Source organism: Malaclemys terrapin, chromosome 4 (genome assembly GCF_027887155.1).
Source record: "Malaclemys terrapin pileata isolate rMalTer1 chromosome 4, rMalTer1.hap1, whole genome shotgun sequence".
In the NCBI taxonomy this organism is placed as follows: Eukaryota; Metazoa; Chordata; order Testudines; family Emydidae; genus Malaclemys; species Malaclemys terrapin.
Window position 1 is genome coordinate 95724686 of NC_071508.1, and position 17564 is coordinate 95742249.

A 17564-nucleotide genomic window follows, 5' to 3' on the forward strand; every position below is an offset into this window, starting at 1 on the left:
TTTTTGTCCTGCCTCCTGTACTTTGTATATTATATTTTGTATGTTTTCTATTTAGATTGTAAGCTCTGTCTCCCTAGTTGTCTGCAAAACACCTAGCACGCGTTCGGGTACTTTGGTTCCAATTTCGAGCTGTGGTCATGCTGAGCTCAGTGCAGTTTGGTTGGGAGGGAGTGACATCATGGACATATACCACATTTGTGGCTAGTTGATTCCAGGACTGGTCAGGAACCAGTTCAGCCCTCAGCGTAAGCTAGAGCCGCCTTTAGGCAGTCTAGAATAAACTGGAGCATACAGCCATCTAGCCAAATTCCTCTCCCCAGGCCATATCCCAGATGCACCACCTGTGGGAGGTTTCAGAGGGGTAGTCTGTTAGTCTGTATCAGCAAAAACAACGAGGAGTCCTTGTGGCACCTTAGAGACTAACAAATTTATTTGGGCATAAGCTTTCATGGGCTATAACCCACTTCATCAGATGCGTGGAGTGAAAAATACAGTAGGTAGGTATAAATATACAGCACATGAAAAGATGGAAGTTGCCTTACCAAGTGGGGGGTCAGTGCTAACGAGGCCAATTTAAATCAGGGGGCAGTCTCACCTAGTGGTCAGAGAAGGTATCAGTAGTCAGGAGCCAAAGCCAAAGGTCATACTGGAGGGCAGGAACTGGGTACCAGAGCTAAGAGTTGAGCCAGATTCAGTACTCAGCTATGGGTTAAACCGGAGGACAGGAACTGAGCAAGCAGGGTATCAGGCAAGGAGAGGTTCAAGGCAGGGGCAGGACTGTGGCAAGGCTGGGGGCAAAGCAGGAACAAGGTGTGATGTTATTGACATGAACTGGTACCGTATAGATCATTGTTGCAACCAAAGTCCTGTAGTGGCACCAAATCTTGTATAAAGGGGGTCAAATAGGTGTCTAAGACAAGGTTATGGTTTGCTTGTTATGGTTATGCTATCTGTATATGTGGATCATTTTTGTAGTTGAAGTTATGAATATTGGCTCTGTACTGTTTGTATTTCAAACGTATCCTATGCTTCTGGGTGATACCCCAGACAAGTTGGTGTCAGCTCTGCTTAGCCTGCTTGATGGTCCATTAAGGACCATCAGCTATACAACTGACCCATTGAGATTGGTCACATTTTCAAGTTTTTCTCCACAACAAGGAACAGAAATGGGGGGGGGGGGCGTTAAACAAAAGCTTAGAGCCTCCTGTATTCAGTTGCCTCTAGGAGATGGGTCTTGAAAAATACCCAATATCCCAAGACTCGAGACAAGATTGCAAGAGTTAGCAGTGTCTTTTGGGTGGGGGTGAAGGTTCTGCTTCCTGATTAGTGTAAACATATTAAAAATCAGTAAGGAGAAAACCAATGCAATGGGGACTGAAGAAGCACATGAGCACCTGGAAGGAGAAAGCAACAGCACCCTTCACCCCACTGCCTGTCTCTACACAGTGCAATAGGGCCATGTTAAAAGTGTGATTTGCTTATTAATGATATTTACAATATCCGACCTGAACACTGTAGCAGGTAACTGCAAGCTTGCTGTGATCTAGCAGTACTTGTTCCTATTGCTGGGCTCATTCAAGAGGCCCTGTTAAGCCTTGGTTAGCAGTGGACAATGCTAATTACAGTACATATATGTAGCAAGGCGGTGGGACACCCCACAGCCCCGCTGGGGGCCGAACCTCCCCTAATCCCAACGTGGGCGGAGCCACCGGGTTCGGCGCCCGCCCCTTCCGAGGTCACGGCCCCGACCCGGAAGTATAAAAGCCCGCCTGCAGAGCTCAGTGGAGCTGAGGCTGGCGGAGAGAGCAGATGTCCGTGGCTGAGCGCCCGTTTGGGAAACAGCCGCTTGGGAAACAGCTGGAGCCCCAGGCCCTTTAAATTGCCACCAGAGCCCCATTGCTGGACCCCTGGGGTAGGGCTGCGGAGCTCTGGGGGCTATTTAAAAAGTCCGGGGCTCCCGTTGTTTCTACCACCCAGGCCCTTCAAATAGCTGCTGGAGCCCCCCGCTTCGGGCTCCCGTGGATATTTAAAGGGCCGGGGCGGTGGAAGCAGGGGAGCAGGTCCTTTAAATAGCCCCCAAACCCCAGGCTGCTGCTGCTACCCCGGTGGGGGAGGGAGGAGGAGGGGGCACTTATCGTATAGGGTGGGCTGTACCCGCACCCTCTGCCCGCACCAGCCCCGCATCCCTGGCCCTGCCCGCAGCCAGACCCTGTCTCCAGCCAGCCCCACACCCCCTGCCATCTCCAGCCCCACACCAGCCCGTCTCCAGCCAGCCTCGCACCTCCTGCACTGCCTGCAGCCAACCCCACACCCCCTGCCCGCAGCCAGCCTCTGTCTCCAGCCAGCCCCTGCCACACCCCGTGCCTGCACCAGCCCCACCCCCGTCCTGCCCACAGCCAGCCTCGCACCCCCTACCCACAGCCAGCCCTGCTGCACTCCCGGCCCTGTCTCCAGCCAACCCCTGCCGCACCCCCCTGCTGCCCCGCCCGAAGCCAGCCAGCTCCACACACACCCCTGCCCTGCCCGCACCAGCCCTGCACCCCCTGCCCTGCCCACTCCAGCCCTGCACCCCCTGCCCTGCCTGTAGCCAGCCCCTCACCCCCTGCCCTGTCTCCAGCCAACCCCTGCTGCACCCCCCTGCCTGAAGCCAGCCAGTCCCGCACTCCTGTCTCCAGTCCTGCCAACCCATGCCGCACCCCCCTGCGGCCCTGCCTGAAGCCAGCCAGCCCACCCCTCACACCCTTGTCTCCAATCAGCCCCGCACCCCTTGCCCTGCCTGCAGTCAGACCCTACCTCCAGTCAGTCCCTGCCCTGCCTCCAGCCAGCCCCATGTCCAGTGGTGCCCTGCAGTTCCCAGGGCAGTAACCCTGCACACCTGCTTCAATGAGGGGGGCAGGGAGCAGCTGGGACCCACACATGTGCACACTAGAGTGACCAGACAGCAAGTGTGAAAAATCGGGACAGAGGATGGGGGGTAATAGGATCCTATATAAGAAAAAGACCCCAAAATCGGGACTGTCCCTATAAAATCAGGACATCTGGTCACCCTAGCACACCCCCAGGGAGTGGTGGGGACCCACACAGGTGAAATGGAGCTCATTTCTAGTTCAGGCCCATCTTTTTAAAAAAAGAACTTTAGAGAGGGTTAACATACATCCGTATTTTCCCAGACATGTCAGGCTTTTTGGTTCTTAAATCGCCGTCCGGGGAAATACGGACGTATGTTAACCCTATTGGTACAAAAAATACATTCTGTGGCACATGCCTTAAATCAGAACTTTTTATAGGGAACCGGTTGCTAAGAAATGAAAGGCTTTTTTAAACATTAGTTTGTTTTTTAGTCATCCCTGCCGGGGCCCCGCCGAAAATGTTCGAATTGGGCCCCGCACTTCCTAAAGCCGGCCCTGAGACCGAAGTCCTCTTTGTCTGGCTGGTTTGGTTTGCCTTAGAGATGGAAAAACCCCAGCCTTGGGCTGTAACTGCCGTTTTAAGCAATTCGTCCTGAATTGGCACTCTCAGTTGGGTCCCACCAGAACCAGCATCGTTACACAAGGTAACACAGGAGCAGGCACAGTAGTAGGTATGAGCATTGAGAAGGCAGTAAACTTCTGCTGCTGACTTGAGTCAGCCTGCTGGCCTCTGCAGCCAATCACGTGGCAGGCTACTCAGGCAGCTTGCTGCAGGCCAGCTGTACTGATGAGGTTGCTTGGAGACTAACTCTGCTGCAGGCCCTGATTCCTGAGATGGGAGACAAATAGGATTAAGGAGTTTTCAGGAAATTGTCCCATCATATGGAAAAGTTTTTCAACAGTTCAGATCCTGGAAATCTAAAAGAGAAGGAAATCCCCAGGTGTATGGAAGCAAGAACTAGACACATGGAGAGCCAACTACTCCACAATACAGAGATGATCTCTCTAATTGCTGTCATGATTCTAGTCTCACTCAGTTGAACATTATCTTTTTGTTCTTTTCACAGCACCTAGCACAGAGGGGTTCTGGTCCATGACTGGGGCTCCTATGTACTATGATAATTCAAATAATGATAAATAATACCAATTTGTGGAGGGGATGCCACAGGACTTAATGCTGTCCCAAAAGGACTTAGTGTCTACACTACACTACAAACTTTTGCTGGCATAGCTATGTCACAAGTTGTGATCCTTGACCAAAATAGTTGTGCTGGCAAAAGCCCCTAGTGTCAATGGAATTATCCTGGCAAAACTGCACTTCTGCTGGCATAGCTTATATCACTTATTTGGAATAAGCTAAGCTGTCAAAAAACAGCTTTGCCAGCATAAGCTATGATCACACTTTACCAGTATAGTATACTGGTATAGATATACCAGCAAAATGCTCCTAGTGTAGACCTGGCCTCAATCAGACAAACATAGAAAATTAAGAAAACAGACAAAGGAAGGAACAGAGAATGGAGAAATTAGGGTTAAGGTGAATTATAACATATTGCAAATTAATCTTATAAATTCTGATTTTGTTTTTAATTGACAATGAAGTAGGGCAAGAGATACCTCAAAAGTGGAAGTAAGCAGTAGAAAGTAAGGTGAAAGAAATGGGGTTTGAGGAGGTATTTGGAAAAAGAGAGTGAGGATGCTCGGTTACCAGAAGAGGAATGTCTTTCCAGGCATAGTGAGCAGCATAAAAATAGCCATCAAGTGAAATACCAAGTGGACTGGGGATTGTTTGTGTATGTCTGAAAGCAGAATGGGCCCTAAGCCAGAGGTAGGCAAACTATGGCCCACGGGCCACATCCAGCCCGTGGGACCGTCCTGTCCAGCCCTTGATCTCCCAATCGGGGAGGCTAGCCCCCCACCCCTCCCCCACTTTCCTCCTCCCCTGCAGCCACGCGGGCAGCACTCTGGGCGGCGGGGCTGCGTGCTCCTGCAGGGCAGTGCAGCAGCGTGTCTGGGTCCGGCCGGGTGGTGCAGCTGCCAGACATGCTGCTCTGAGCGGCATGGTAAGGGGCCCTGGGGGTTGGATAAGGGGTGAGGGATCCCGGGGGGCAGTCAGGGGACAGGGAGCAGGGGGGTTGGATGGGGCAGAGGTTCGGGGGGGGGGGGTTGGATAAGGGTGGGAGTCCTGGGGGCCTGTCAGGGGGCAGGGGTGTGGATAGGGGTCAGGGAGCAGGGGGGGTTGGATAGGCGTGGGAGTCCTGGGGGACTGTCGGGGTGGGGGTGTGGATAGGGGTTGGGGGCAGTCAGAGGACAGGGAGAAGGGGGGGTTGGATAGGGGGTGGGATCCCAGGGGGCTGTTAGTGGCGGGGGTCCCGGGAGGGGGCGGTCAGGGGACAAGGAGCAGGGGGGGTTGGATGGGTCGGGGGAAGAGGGAGGCAGATATGGGGCGTGGGCCAAGCTGTTTGGGGAGGCACAGCCTTCCCTACCCAGCCCTCCATACAGTTTTGCAACCCCAATGTGGCCCTCGGGCTGAAAAGTTTGCCACCCCCACCCTAAGCAGAAGTTATAGTGCTATTACCTCTTTTGACCCTTAGGTGGTGCTGAAAAACAGCTTATCTTCACGAGAGGCATTTGATACTTTACCAGGGTTCAGTAGCAAAAACATTATTAAATTTGGCAGCCCTGACTAAACAAACCAGTTACACTACTATCCTAGAAGCTACATACATGGTCATGTGGCTTTTTTTATTAAATAAAATAAATTGCTATTGCAAAATCTTGATTTATCTGTGCATCCAATATCCTGAGTGCTGCTAACCTTTTGTATAGTAAGGGCCGGCTCCAGGCACCAGCAAAACAAGCTGGTGCTTGGGGCGGCACATTTTTAGGGGCGGCATGGCCGGCGCCAGAATGCCGCCCCTGAAAATGTGCCCCAGCCGCCCTAGCTCACCTCCGCTGCTGCTGCTTGCGCGCCACGGCGCGCGAAACAGCTGATTCGCGCGCCGCTGCTCGCCCTCCCTCCCAGGTTTGAGAGCCTGGGAGGGAGGGGGAGATTCTGAGTGGCCACGGCGCACGCGCCACTTCTCCCCTTCTCTCCTAGGCTTGAGAGCCTGGGGGGGGGGGGAGGCAGGGCTGGGGATTTGGGGAAGGGGCGGAGCTGAGGCGGGGCCGGGGGTGGGGTAAGAAAAAAACAGGGGGCGGGAGCGGCCAAAATTGTTTCTGCTTGGGGCAGCAAAAATCCTAGAGCCGGCCCTGTGTATAGTTATCTTTTTTTTCATTTCTGCAACATACATACATTATAATGACAAGTTATTTACTTATCACAACTTATTTTCAGGCAGTTAGAATTGTTTCAAATAAAATTACACTTTGTATTTTGCAGTAATGTACTTAATTCTTCTTCATGTCACTAGTCTTTTTTTATTTCCAGTTGATGATGGCATTGTTTTGAGATATATTCTAGTAATAATACAAGAGAATATGTTGGTAGTGGGATGAAGTACAAGGTGTCTTCAGTATTCATCCACACTGACAATTTTTATTAGGGTAGAATTACTGTACAATTATTTCATTTCAACATATATTCCATCATGTTGCTTTTCTACAGTTTTCTCTGTTCTGGCATATGGATATGGAAGTTGTGGAGTTGTTCCCTCAGATTTTAATCTGAAAGATAAATGTCAAGTACAGTATATGTCCATAAAAACATGCTGTACTGTTTTCAAAACATGACAAATATAACATTTTTGATACATGCTTTTTAAAAGAAGTATAAAATGTGTAAGGCAGTGTTCTTTAGTAGTCAGAGCACAGCCCTCTGAGCCATGAGCTCTTGAGTCCTATCTGCCATTAGTTCTGCCACTGACCCACTTACCTGCCTCACAGTGGTGTTGTGAGAACTAATAAATTAATATCTGTACAGTGCTTTGAAGATGTAATGCACTACATACCTGCTAAATCCACAATATTAAATAATCTTTACTGGAGAGATCCATACTTTCCTTTAACAGACATGATTTGAAAAACAGGTGGAACAGGAACAAAGTGAGGTTTTTTTAAAAGGCGCAAAAGAGGCTGATGAAAAGCACAATAAATTACACAGTAGAATTATTAAATAGAAGAGACACAGCCTTTCCCAAAATTATATTGAATATCAGATCCACCTTATTATGATTTGTGATGTCCCAGCTAGAAGGAAGCATTAGATGATGAATTGCCTTCCCATTCCAGTCTCATTGCACAAGGAGAGATATCTGGTAGTGAGTTACACACACACACACACACACCCCATAATGTTGCTGGAGGAGGAGATTGGGCTGGCCTGTAACCTGCAAATTCAATTCTGTTTCCTCTCAAACTCATTGTCTTGTCCATTTAGATTGTAAGATCTTCAGGGTAGGGACCGTCTCTTACAATGTGCAAGGCATAAAAGGGAATCGGATCTTGGTTGGAGCCTCTAGGTGCTGCTGTAATACAAATTAATAAAATAAAATAAAATAAAATAATAATTAATACAATACCACAGGCCCTGATAATTTTCCTGGAAGTCTCTTCAATTTCTCCAGATACTGACAATCCTTTTATATTTTGTTTTGATTTGATTTAATTAGCCACTAGATGTTGATGGGAATCAATTACTGTGTTACAACAAGAATCCCTCTAGACATCACACTGTTTTCTGAGATTTTCTCTACAGCTATTAAAAAAATAAGGAAGCATCCCTACCACCATCATCACTACCAAACATCAAAACTTATTTAGTTGGCTTCTTTTAAAAATGTATTTCGCATCCATGATGTGTTATGGACACAGTTAGGGACATGGATCCCTGCTTGGGAAGATCAACATCTCCAGATGTGTGTTGTGTAGTCAAATAATAGCCAGATATTTTAGAAGGACTTGTGGTAATATGATACTTTCCCTTCTTTTGGTACTGGTTTTGCCAATATGGCACCAAATTTCTCAACATAGTACAAAGTAAGGCATTAAAAAAGGATCTGTAATAGTTTTACATATCCAGATATCCACAACTGATGTGCTCTTAATTCGGTAAGAAAAATTATGCATGCATCAAGACAGTTTGCAGGAAGTTTACAGTTCCCCAAGTCACTTCTGAGGCTTGTAAAATGTCATCAGCTTGTGACATTGGATTGCAACATGAAAGATATTTTACACGTCATCTTGCTTTGCAACGTGCCAACACAGTGTCACAAGGTTATTACCTACAGTGAACACACTCAGGAAAATGAGAAGCCTACTTTGTGTTTAAATGCAAATAGTCTTTGAATTATTCAAGCACCAAAGGTTCTCAAAGTTCTTAAAGCATGAAGATACATTTTTAATTTTCTCACTCAGATAACTCTGTGCAGAAAGAAAGGAACATCATCAAACCTTCTCTTTCCAAAAATGTACTTTGAGGCTCACAAGAAGCATGAGAAATTTCAATCAAATGGATAGAATTTTGGGTTGGTTGTTTTGTTTCATTTTAATTTTTCTTCTTCTTCTTCAGAAATCAGAATGTTTTAAGCAGGAGAGACTGAAAAGGGTCAACACTAGAAAGGAACTGCCCTTGTAGTTATGGGTATAGCTATACTGGCAAAATCTCCTAACCATGATGTAGCTTAAACAGGCAAAAAAGTTATTTTGCCAGTATCACTTACACCAGTAATTGAATGAAATAGTTATACCAGCAAAGGATGTTTTTCCGGAAATAACTGTGTTTATATTAGGGCTTTTGCCAGCATAGCTATGTCAATTAGCAGTGTGATTTCCCCCCCCCCCCACACTCTGACATAACTTGGCGAGCAAAACTTTTAAGTGTAGACCAAGACCTGAGAGGAATTGTGTGGGCAAAGGCCCTTATGGTCTTGTGGGGATGGTGAGTCTGGGGGGTATTGTGGATGTGATGAAGCTGTCTGAGGGAGGCTACGTGGAGAAAGAGAGATGGGTTTGAAGTTGAGACTGTGGGAGTTTGTGAGGGCAATGAACCCAATGGAGGATGTGGAGGTACTGAGTTAAGGGAGGTTGTGGGGACAAAGGATGAAATCCTGGCCCAATTGAAGTTAATGGCAAAACTGACATTGTCTTCAATGTGGTCAGGATTTCACACAAATGAGCCTAAGGGAGTTTGTGGGGAGAAGTGATTGCCTGAGAGCAGGGCCGGTGTAATCACTAGGCAAACTAGGCGGCCACCTGGGGCGCCAAGATTTGGGGGCACCAAAAAGCGGTGCTCAACAATTTTTTTTACACTATTGCTTAGGGGCAGGTACCTGTCAGTCTCCAGCACTCGGGCCGCGCCAGCAGCCTCTTCACCTCGGAGTCTCCCCCACTTGCCCGGGGGCCACATCCTCTCAGGCTCCTCGGCCGCTGCTGCTGCGGCCGCCCAGGAGGACGCGGGCCGGGGGCGCTGTCGCGGAGGAGACTGGGGATGAGTTGTTGGGACAGAGAGCTGGCCTGAGAGAAGGTGGAAGTGCCAGGGCTGAGGCTGGGTTGTGGGGTCAGGAAAACTCCCCGGAGGTGGGTTTGGGGGGGCAGTGAGACTGAGGGGCTTGTGAGGCTAGTGACGCGGAAGTGGGTTGGGTCAGCACTGAAACTCTGTGAGGGACAGTTCTGAGGGTGGTGAGACCGTGTAAGGTATGTTGTGGGGATGGTGAGATGTGCTGGGAATAGAGATGGGGAGGTGATGAGATGATGGGGCCGTGACTCTGCGGGGCAGAAGTGATTGAGGTAGCAGTGAGAGAGGGGAGAGTTGGGGTGGGGACACTGAAGGGAGAAGCTGGTAAACCTTACAGGGCTGGGGAAGCAGGGAGACAGACTGAGGGGGAGCTGTGGAGGGTGGTGGGACGGGTTAGTTCGAGACTGGTGACAATGGGGAAGTGAAATCGGGGGGCGGGTGAGACCATCGGGGGCTGGAGCCAGGCAGGGCGAGGGAGGGATGCTGCTTTTCCTGCGGGCTGCCCCGGGCGGTGATGCGGGTTTACACGAGAGCGCCGGTGCGCAGGGAAGAGGCTGAGGCTCAGGCTCCCGGGTGACGTGCGCGTGCAGTTCTCTCGGTCGCCGCCAGGGGAGGCGGTTTCGTGGCGCGGTGCGAAGGGCGCCGGGTGGGAGGGGGCAGGTCGCGGTGGCCCGCCCCGGCTCTCTCCGGCCCGGCATGCAGCGCGCCGCAGTTTGAATGGCGCAGGCTCGGCGGAGTGGGCCCCGGCGCTAGGACTGCCCCGGATCCTCGGCTCGGTGTGGTCCGGGCAGCGCGGGACCATGAGCAGGTGAGTGGGGCAGCCGGGTTCGCGGGACCGCTCCGGGCCCGGCCTTTCCTGCCTTGAGGCTGAGCCCGGGACCGCTCCCTCTGCCGGACAGCGCGGCCGCTCTGCTCCGCAGCGGGGAGTCCCGGCCCGCAGCTCAGTCGGGGTCCCTGGCAGGGATCGGCTTGGGGCGGGGGCGCTGGCGCCTTTACGGCGGAGATTTCCGTCCTGTGTTAGGCCCCGGCTGGTGCCAGGTGAGCTCCGTGGAGGGAGGGGCTGACAGGGACTGTCTCTCCAGCCGTATCTCTTCCGGGACAGGTGTTGCTGCTGGCGGGGGGAGGGGTGCGCTCCTCTCTTGTGACACTTCTCGCAGCTCGGCCTTTCCCAGGGCGTGGGCTGCCCCCTGGCAGCAGCCCTGCGCCTCTCGTCTCCTCCCCGCCCGGTGGGCGACCTGGCCACCTTCCTGTCCTCGCCCGTGCTGTGCCTTTCATGCGCATTGGCTGCCCTTGGACGGAGACCTTACCTGTGCCATTAAGTACATGATCAGCCCCTTCATTTTACCTGGGAGAATGTCTTCAAATAGTTGCACACTCCCAATTAAGCAAGATCGGGCAGATCTGCGTTTCCTAACAGGATGATGATACACGCTCCAGTTTAAAAAGAGACACGAGAGATACCAGGACTGCTGAAAAGCATATCCTGGGGTTTGCTGGTATTTACTTTGTTCAGTGGGTGGAATTGATGTTTTATTCCTGGGAAAAAGAAGGAAACTCTTTAGATATCTACAGACTGTTTGTGGCGGAACCGTGCATTGCTTTGCTAAAGGGAGTTTTGGGTTTCTGAGAAAAATACATGCTGGAGTTATTCAGTATATTTAGGTTTAATTACTGCTGTCCGAACAAGCTTAGATAAAATACAAAGAAATGATTCAATTGGTAATATCTATTAACATTTTTAGGACTTATGAAAAAAAGAATATTTTCCAAAAATAACTTTTTTTCCACTGTAACTTATGCTACTCTTTTTAGGACTGGCTTAAATCTATATGCATTTAAAAATAGTTATATTCTTGGTTATAGATGAATTTCCCTTTTCCCCACCCCTTCCCTCTTTCCATTCCTCCTAAACTTCCTGTCTTAAACAAAGAAAATGATAGGTATGCTGGGTGTTCCATAGAAAATTAAACGTGATTTCAAAGGGAATTTGTAATTTGTTAGTCGTCTTTGTTAGAAGGAATAAATAAAAGCTAGTATCAAAACTATTCTATTCAAGATAGTTCTATCCTAGGTCTAAAAAACATTGATATATAATCTTAAATGTTATGGATAGGTCTGTTGTACAAAGAATTTTATTGAATTAGTAAAATGAGCATTAGTTTGTATTCTTAAACTTATATTTGAGAATTGTAGTTATAATAATCATGCTTGCAGGAGGGCCAGACATGGTGTATCTATGTGTATTTTTTTTTACTCAGTTGTCTTGTCTGTGTTACAGCTGAAATCAGACCAGCACAAACCCTGTTGTAACAGAGACAAGCTATCAACATGGCATTCAGTTAGTTTAAAAATAATGTGTTAAAAGTCTCTGTCTACCATTTTGCTAGTAATGCACTGAATGGTACCTTGCAGCCACCAAGACCTTGTCTTAGTTTAAAATCGTGTTTGTAGGGGCTTAGCATTTTATAGGCTAAGCATTCTAAAATTTTAGCTTAAAATATAAAGATCTATCCGGATCTAAACCCTAACTTCCAAACTTGGTCAGAGAGACTGCAGAGTCTATGTAGAAGAGATGAGTGAACTAGAATGCCTCCCATTAGACAAGGATATTGATATAATAGGCATCACAGAAATGTGGTGGACTGAGGCTAATCAATGGGACACAGTAATAACAGGATATAAAATATATAGGAATAACAGAGTAAGCAGTCCTTGTAGGGGAATGGCATTATGTTTAAAAGAAAGAATAGAGTCAAATAAGGTAAATGAAACAGATTGGATAGAAATTCTATGTTAAAGAGTATAGAAATAGGAATGTACTACTGACCCCCTGACCAGGATGACAGTGATTGTGAAATGGTCAGGGAGGTGAGGGTACAAATGTAGACAGGGCAATAATAACTGTCACCTCAGGGCATGATGCAGAGAGAACTTCTAGACCCCATAAATGACTGGTTCTTGGAGCAGCTACTCCTGGAAGCCATTAAAGGAAGGGGCAGTTCTTGATTTAGTCCTAAGTGAAGCATAGGATCTGGTCCAGGAAGTAACTATAGCTGAACTGCTTGGTGGTAATAACAATAATGTAATTAAATTTAACATCCTTGTAAGAGGGATAATACCAAAAAAACACACTATGGTAACATTTAACATCAAAAAGGGGCATTACACAAAAATGAAGATGCTTGTTAGATGGAAATTAAAAGGAGCTGTCATAAGGGTTAAATGTGTGCAAAAACACCATAATTGAGGTTCACTCTAAATGTATGCCAGTAAAGACAAGAGGACCAAAAGAAGGCCACTGTGGCTAAACAGCAGAGTAACAGAGGACATTAGAAGCAAAAAAGCCTTTGTTTTCCTTCCTATTATTCCTAGTAGAATTTGACTTCCAAATTTAAAAAAATGCTATGTCTAGACTACACTAGCAACTGAACAACGAAACTTTTTTGTCTTTCAGAGGTGTTTTTATTAAAAAAAAATAAAAAAATACCCCCCCAAAGGACACAGTTTTTGCGACAACAAACACCAGTGTGAACAGCTCTTTGTCAGCAGGAGCGCGCTTCTGCCGACAATGCTAAAGCCGCTCATTGGGGGTGGAAGTTTTGTGGTGGCAGGAGAGCTGACAAACAGCGGCTACACTGAGCACCTTTTAGCGACAGGGCTGTAGTGACACAGCCCTGTCGCTAAAAGCTGCGCAGTGTAGACGTAGCCACACTATGGCAGGTAAAGTGTAAAGTATACTAAGGTCAGCCAGAAAGAATTTGAGAGCCCAGAACAATAGCTTTGAGAGATGGAGTCTCCCATTCATCTCAGTGAGGTATTAACTCCGATGACTACTGGTGATTTTAAAAGTTGGTATTAATTATTTCATTATATAACAAAGGGGAGAGAGAGGATCACAGATCTGTGCAGTTTACTGTGAGTTGATCTTATTTTGGTGCCATGTGTGGGTTGTATATTGGAGAATAGTACCACTTATTTTTTCCTAATCAAGAAAGACCCCAAGAAGCCACAGATATACTCAGTCCCCACCATGGAGGAGCTAAGATAAAGGAGCCTGCTAATGCTCATAACATGTACAGTCACAGTCTACTGAGAGTAATTTTTCATTTTGTTTAGTCATAGGGATGGAACTTGTAGAGTACTACCTACCCCCCATTTGACACCAGCCCTTTGAAAACTTGAAACTGAAACAGCTTCCTTTTAAACTTTTATTCCCATCTTTCTGCACACACTGACTTGTTATGAGGGGGTGCTCACAAACACTGTCGGATTTAGATTGGGCTCCGCTGAAGAAGGATCAAACAGAGAATGATCTTGTTTTTCCTGCACAAAAGTGCATCTGCCTTGGCATAGTGTAAGCAGCCACAAAGTGAAACTGGCAGCTTACAAAATTGCTTATAAGTATTCTTTTAAGCAGACTGAATCAACCTTAGTTTTAATATTGCTTTCTTGTAAACATCGAGGGCCAAAGAGAAATGTGACATTCTTTCTGCTTCATGTTTAAAATTAAACCTAAATTCCTGCCTTAATGCAAGTATTCACACTAATAATTTTTAATTAATGTTCATTGAACCCATAAATTATCATATCAAAATATGCAGTCTTGCAGATAGGCTGATTGAACGTTCTCTCATCACTGTAATTTCAATATCTCAAGCTTCTAATCTTCTAAACTAGAAGCCTTTAACTACAATTTCCTAAGACTGAGGGAGAAAAATCTCTTAAAATTCCATGTTAAAGGCCACTGTCCTCTCTTTAATAAACCAATTAGATATATTGTAAAACAAGCCATAGGTTTCTTTCAGTTAGAATACTGGAGACAATCAACAATATGAAGTAATAACTAATATTTTCTCTTGCTTTTGTTAGGTGACCAGTTACTTGCTATCTAAAATGCCTAAGGATTTTTAATCTGGAAATATGTACTCAAAAATCTATTGAGTGGGCTTAAGAGTGTCTCATTTTTTAATACATGTTTGAAAAGATCTGTAGGTACTTGAAGCAGTGACTGTCTTTCTGTGTGTTGGGAAGGTACCTACAACAGCATGAATTTCCAAACAAACTTTAATTTAGGCCTTGTCTTTGCTAGGAAAAAAGACGCTTTCTAAAACACATGAAAACTACATATTCCTAGTCTTCTAGAATTTTACCCCTTGTTAGTTACCATGTGGTAAAAAGACACTTTCCCCATCTTCCCCTATTGTGGACTCAGCCGGTCACTCAAATATCTTTCCTTGCAATGCAAACACTAAAAAGCAAGGAATTACAGCTGCAGTGATATCTAACACAATATCGGTGTACAGTACTCCATTGTACTGAATGCCCTTTTTAAAATGCTGAATTTTAATTCAGGAATACTACTGCAGTCAGTGTATGCACGTCAAACAATTTGAAAATAAAATAAGTGCACAGCCTTGGAACACACCATTGAAAGTAAGACCAATTATAATGATAAAATACAATATTGCACTAGGTAGAGGAAGAAGGCAAAGTGGATTACATATTCAATTTATTACCTTAGTAAAATCACAGACTACTAAACAAATTTATGCATAAATGTCTTCTATGTACATTCATAATATCATAAGTGATGCACTGTGGTGGAATTTTATTTTTTTTCCTTTTTCACTTTCTTGATGTGTGCGCTGAGGGTGATGGTATTGCCAAAAAGAATTTAGTGTCATTGTGGTAGCAAGGTAATGCTTGGAGATTGTTGGGTTGGATGGGACTGTTCCCTTAACTTATGATATTCTTGATTTTTAGTGTTTGTGTTGTGAGGAAATAATCTCAAATAACCTTAACTCAAAGTTAACAAAGCTTTCTGTGACCATTTATACTTAATGTTACATGTATATGTGGGGACAGAGGGGCTGTCTGTGGAGCTAGGAAAGTAATCAGATCTCCTCCATTTAAAACTGTGCACCAGGCAGAGAAAGATTCAGCCTATGTGCCAGCTTTCTTTGGTGGCACACAAAGCTTTTTATGTGAAGTTGGGTGAACATGGAAGCCTAAAAAGCTTTGAGTGCTGGCTGGAGAAAGTCTAAAAACAAGCTTTCTCTGCCAGGAATGTAATGTTTCACACTGAAAATTGTCTTTTCCAAGTTGTAGCAAAAAACTGTGGTATAGGCTACTTACTAAGTTCATTAATGTGGTTAATTTATTAACTCTGTGGCTCTGGTTCTCCACTACGCCAATGGCTCGCAACCTTTCCAGACTGCTGTATCCCTTTCAAGAGTCTGATTTGTATTGTGTACCCTCAAGTTTCACCTCACTTACAAAATCAGACAGAAAAATACAAAAGTGTCACAGCACGTTATTACTGAAAAATTGCTTACTTTCTCATTTTTACCATATAATTATAAAATAAATCAATTGGAATATAAATATTGTACACACATTTCAGTGTATAGTATACAGAGCAGTATAAACAAATCATTGTCTATGAAATTTTAGTTTGTACTGACTTTGCCAGTGCTTTTTATGTAGCCTGTTGTAAAACTAGTTAGATGAGTTGATGTACTGCCTGGAAGACCTCTGCATACCCCTGGCTGAGAACCACTACACTACTGCTGCTAGGGGTTTGGAATGGGTCCCATATGAGGAGAGATTTAAAGAGGCTAGGACTTTCTGGCTTGGAAAAGAGGAGACTAAGGGGGGATATGATAGAGGTATATAAAATCATGAGTGATGTGGAGAAAGTAAATAAGGAAAAGTTATTTACTTGTTCCCATAATACAAGAACTTGGGGCCACCAAATGAAAGTAATGGGCAGCAGGTTTAAAACAAATAAAAGGAAGTTCTTTTTCACACAGCACGCAGTCAACTTGTGGAACTCCTTGCCTGAGGAGGTTGTGAAGGCTAGGACTATAACAGCATTTAAAAGAGAACTGGGTAAATTCATGGAGGTTAAGTCCGTGAATGGCTATTAGCCAGGATGGGTAAGGAATGGTGTCCCTAGCCTCTGTTTGTCAGAGGGTGGAGATGGATGGCAAGAGAGATTACTTGATCATTACCTGTTAGGTTCACTCCCTCTGGGGCACCTGGCATTGGCCACTGTTGGTACACAGGATACTGGGCTAGATGGACCTTTTTGGTCTGACCCCCAGTATGGCCGTTCTTATGTTCTGTTCTTAACCTCATCCTTGAGGATTTGCAAAAAAGAGAACACTTGGGTGGTATAAAGATGGTTTATTGCAGTGGTTTTCAAAGTTTTGTACTAGTGACCCCTTTCACATAGCAAGCCACTGAGTGTAACACCCCCCCCCTTATAAATTTAAAAACACTTTTTTATATATTTAACACTATTATAAATGCTGGAGGCAAAGCAGGATTTGGAGTGGAGGCTGACAGCTTGCAGACCCCCCCCCCATGTAATAACCTCACAATCCCCTCAGGGGTCCCGACCCCCGGTTTGAGAACCCGTGGTTTATTGGCTGCGTGCTGGTGCCTGTTGGAGGCATATCAAGGGAAGGGGACATAAAGTACAGAACTTCCTGGCTTCCAGAATGTCCCTTGTGGCTGTGGGAAGCCAGATGTATTCAGAGGGGCCATTGGACTCCTTAAATTGCACTGGGGGGATGGCTCACTGCCAAGGTGGGCCAGGATCACAATGAGGGAATCGGGGCTACATCATAGCCAGCTAATGCTGCTTCAAACGTGTTGGCTTCTATTTAACAGAGCTTTTCAATTGTATTAAGCTAACACAATTGACAAATACACACTTTGCCTGACAAGGCAGGGCTTTTATCAGTATGTATACTTACTGCAGGCGGCATCTACCACCCCAGCCTCCAGCTAAACCTAAGCTAACTTATAAAAAGTGCACAGAAACTTAAATGGTTAAATGGCAATGCATTGACACTAAATAGGATCTTGCTTAATTAGTGATACATACTTAGAGCTGTAATGTGTTTAATTGGGGTCAAACTGAAAGATGTAGAAATATGTAGCAGTTAAAATCACTGACATGCAAAAAATATTGGCTTGGTATATTTCAATTGAGTTGGCTTAATGTGACTAAAAAGCTCTTTTAGGATATGTCTTCAGTGCAGTAGAAGACCTGCAGCTGGCCCTGGTCAACTGACTCAGGCTTATGGAACTCGGACGGCGGGACTAAAAATATCAGTGTAGATCGGGGTCGGCAACGTTCAGCACGTGGCTCGCCAGGGTAAGCACCCTAGCGGGCCGGGCCAGTTTGTTTA

General features: G+C 46.0%; 2 protein-coding genes across 2 annotated transcripts in view; one reads left to right on the forward strand and one right to left on the reverse strand.

The window, feature by feature from the left end:
* Positions 1–6431: 6431 nt before the first annotated feature.
* Positions 6432–10061, reverse strand: LOC128836413 (ras and Rab interactor 3-like). Its single transcript, XM_054026677.1, has 2 exons — positions 9179–10061; positions 6432–7375 (listed from the first exon to the last, which is right to left on the reverse strand). Exons 1-2 carry the CDS (start codon positions 10059–10061, stop codon positions 7284–7286), a joined length of 975 nt encoding a protein of 324 aa, XP_053882652.1. The 3' UTR covers positions 6432–7283.
* A 2-nt stretch (positions 10062–10063) lies between these two features.
* Positions 10064–17564, forward strand: part of KATNBL1 (katanin regulatory subunit B1 like 1) — a 43812-nt gene continuing 36311 nt past the window's right edge. The window contains exon 1 of the mRNA XM_054026678.1: positions 10064–10171. The gene's annotated coding sequence lies outside the window, so the exon portion shown is untranslated. The remainder of the gene's footprint in view (positions 10172–17564) is intronic.

Excerpts from the sequence above, each read along its gene's own strand:
- LOC128836413 (XM_054026677.1), bottom strand. The coding sequence starts at position 10,061 with ATGCCGGGCCGGAGAGAGCCGGGGCGGGCCACCGCGACCTGCCCCCTC. Across the intron at positions 7,376-9,178 it reads CGAGTGCTGGAGACTGACAG|CAGCACCTAGAGGCTCCAAC; the intron begins GTACCTGCCCCT and ends TTTGTATTACAG.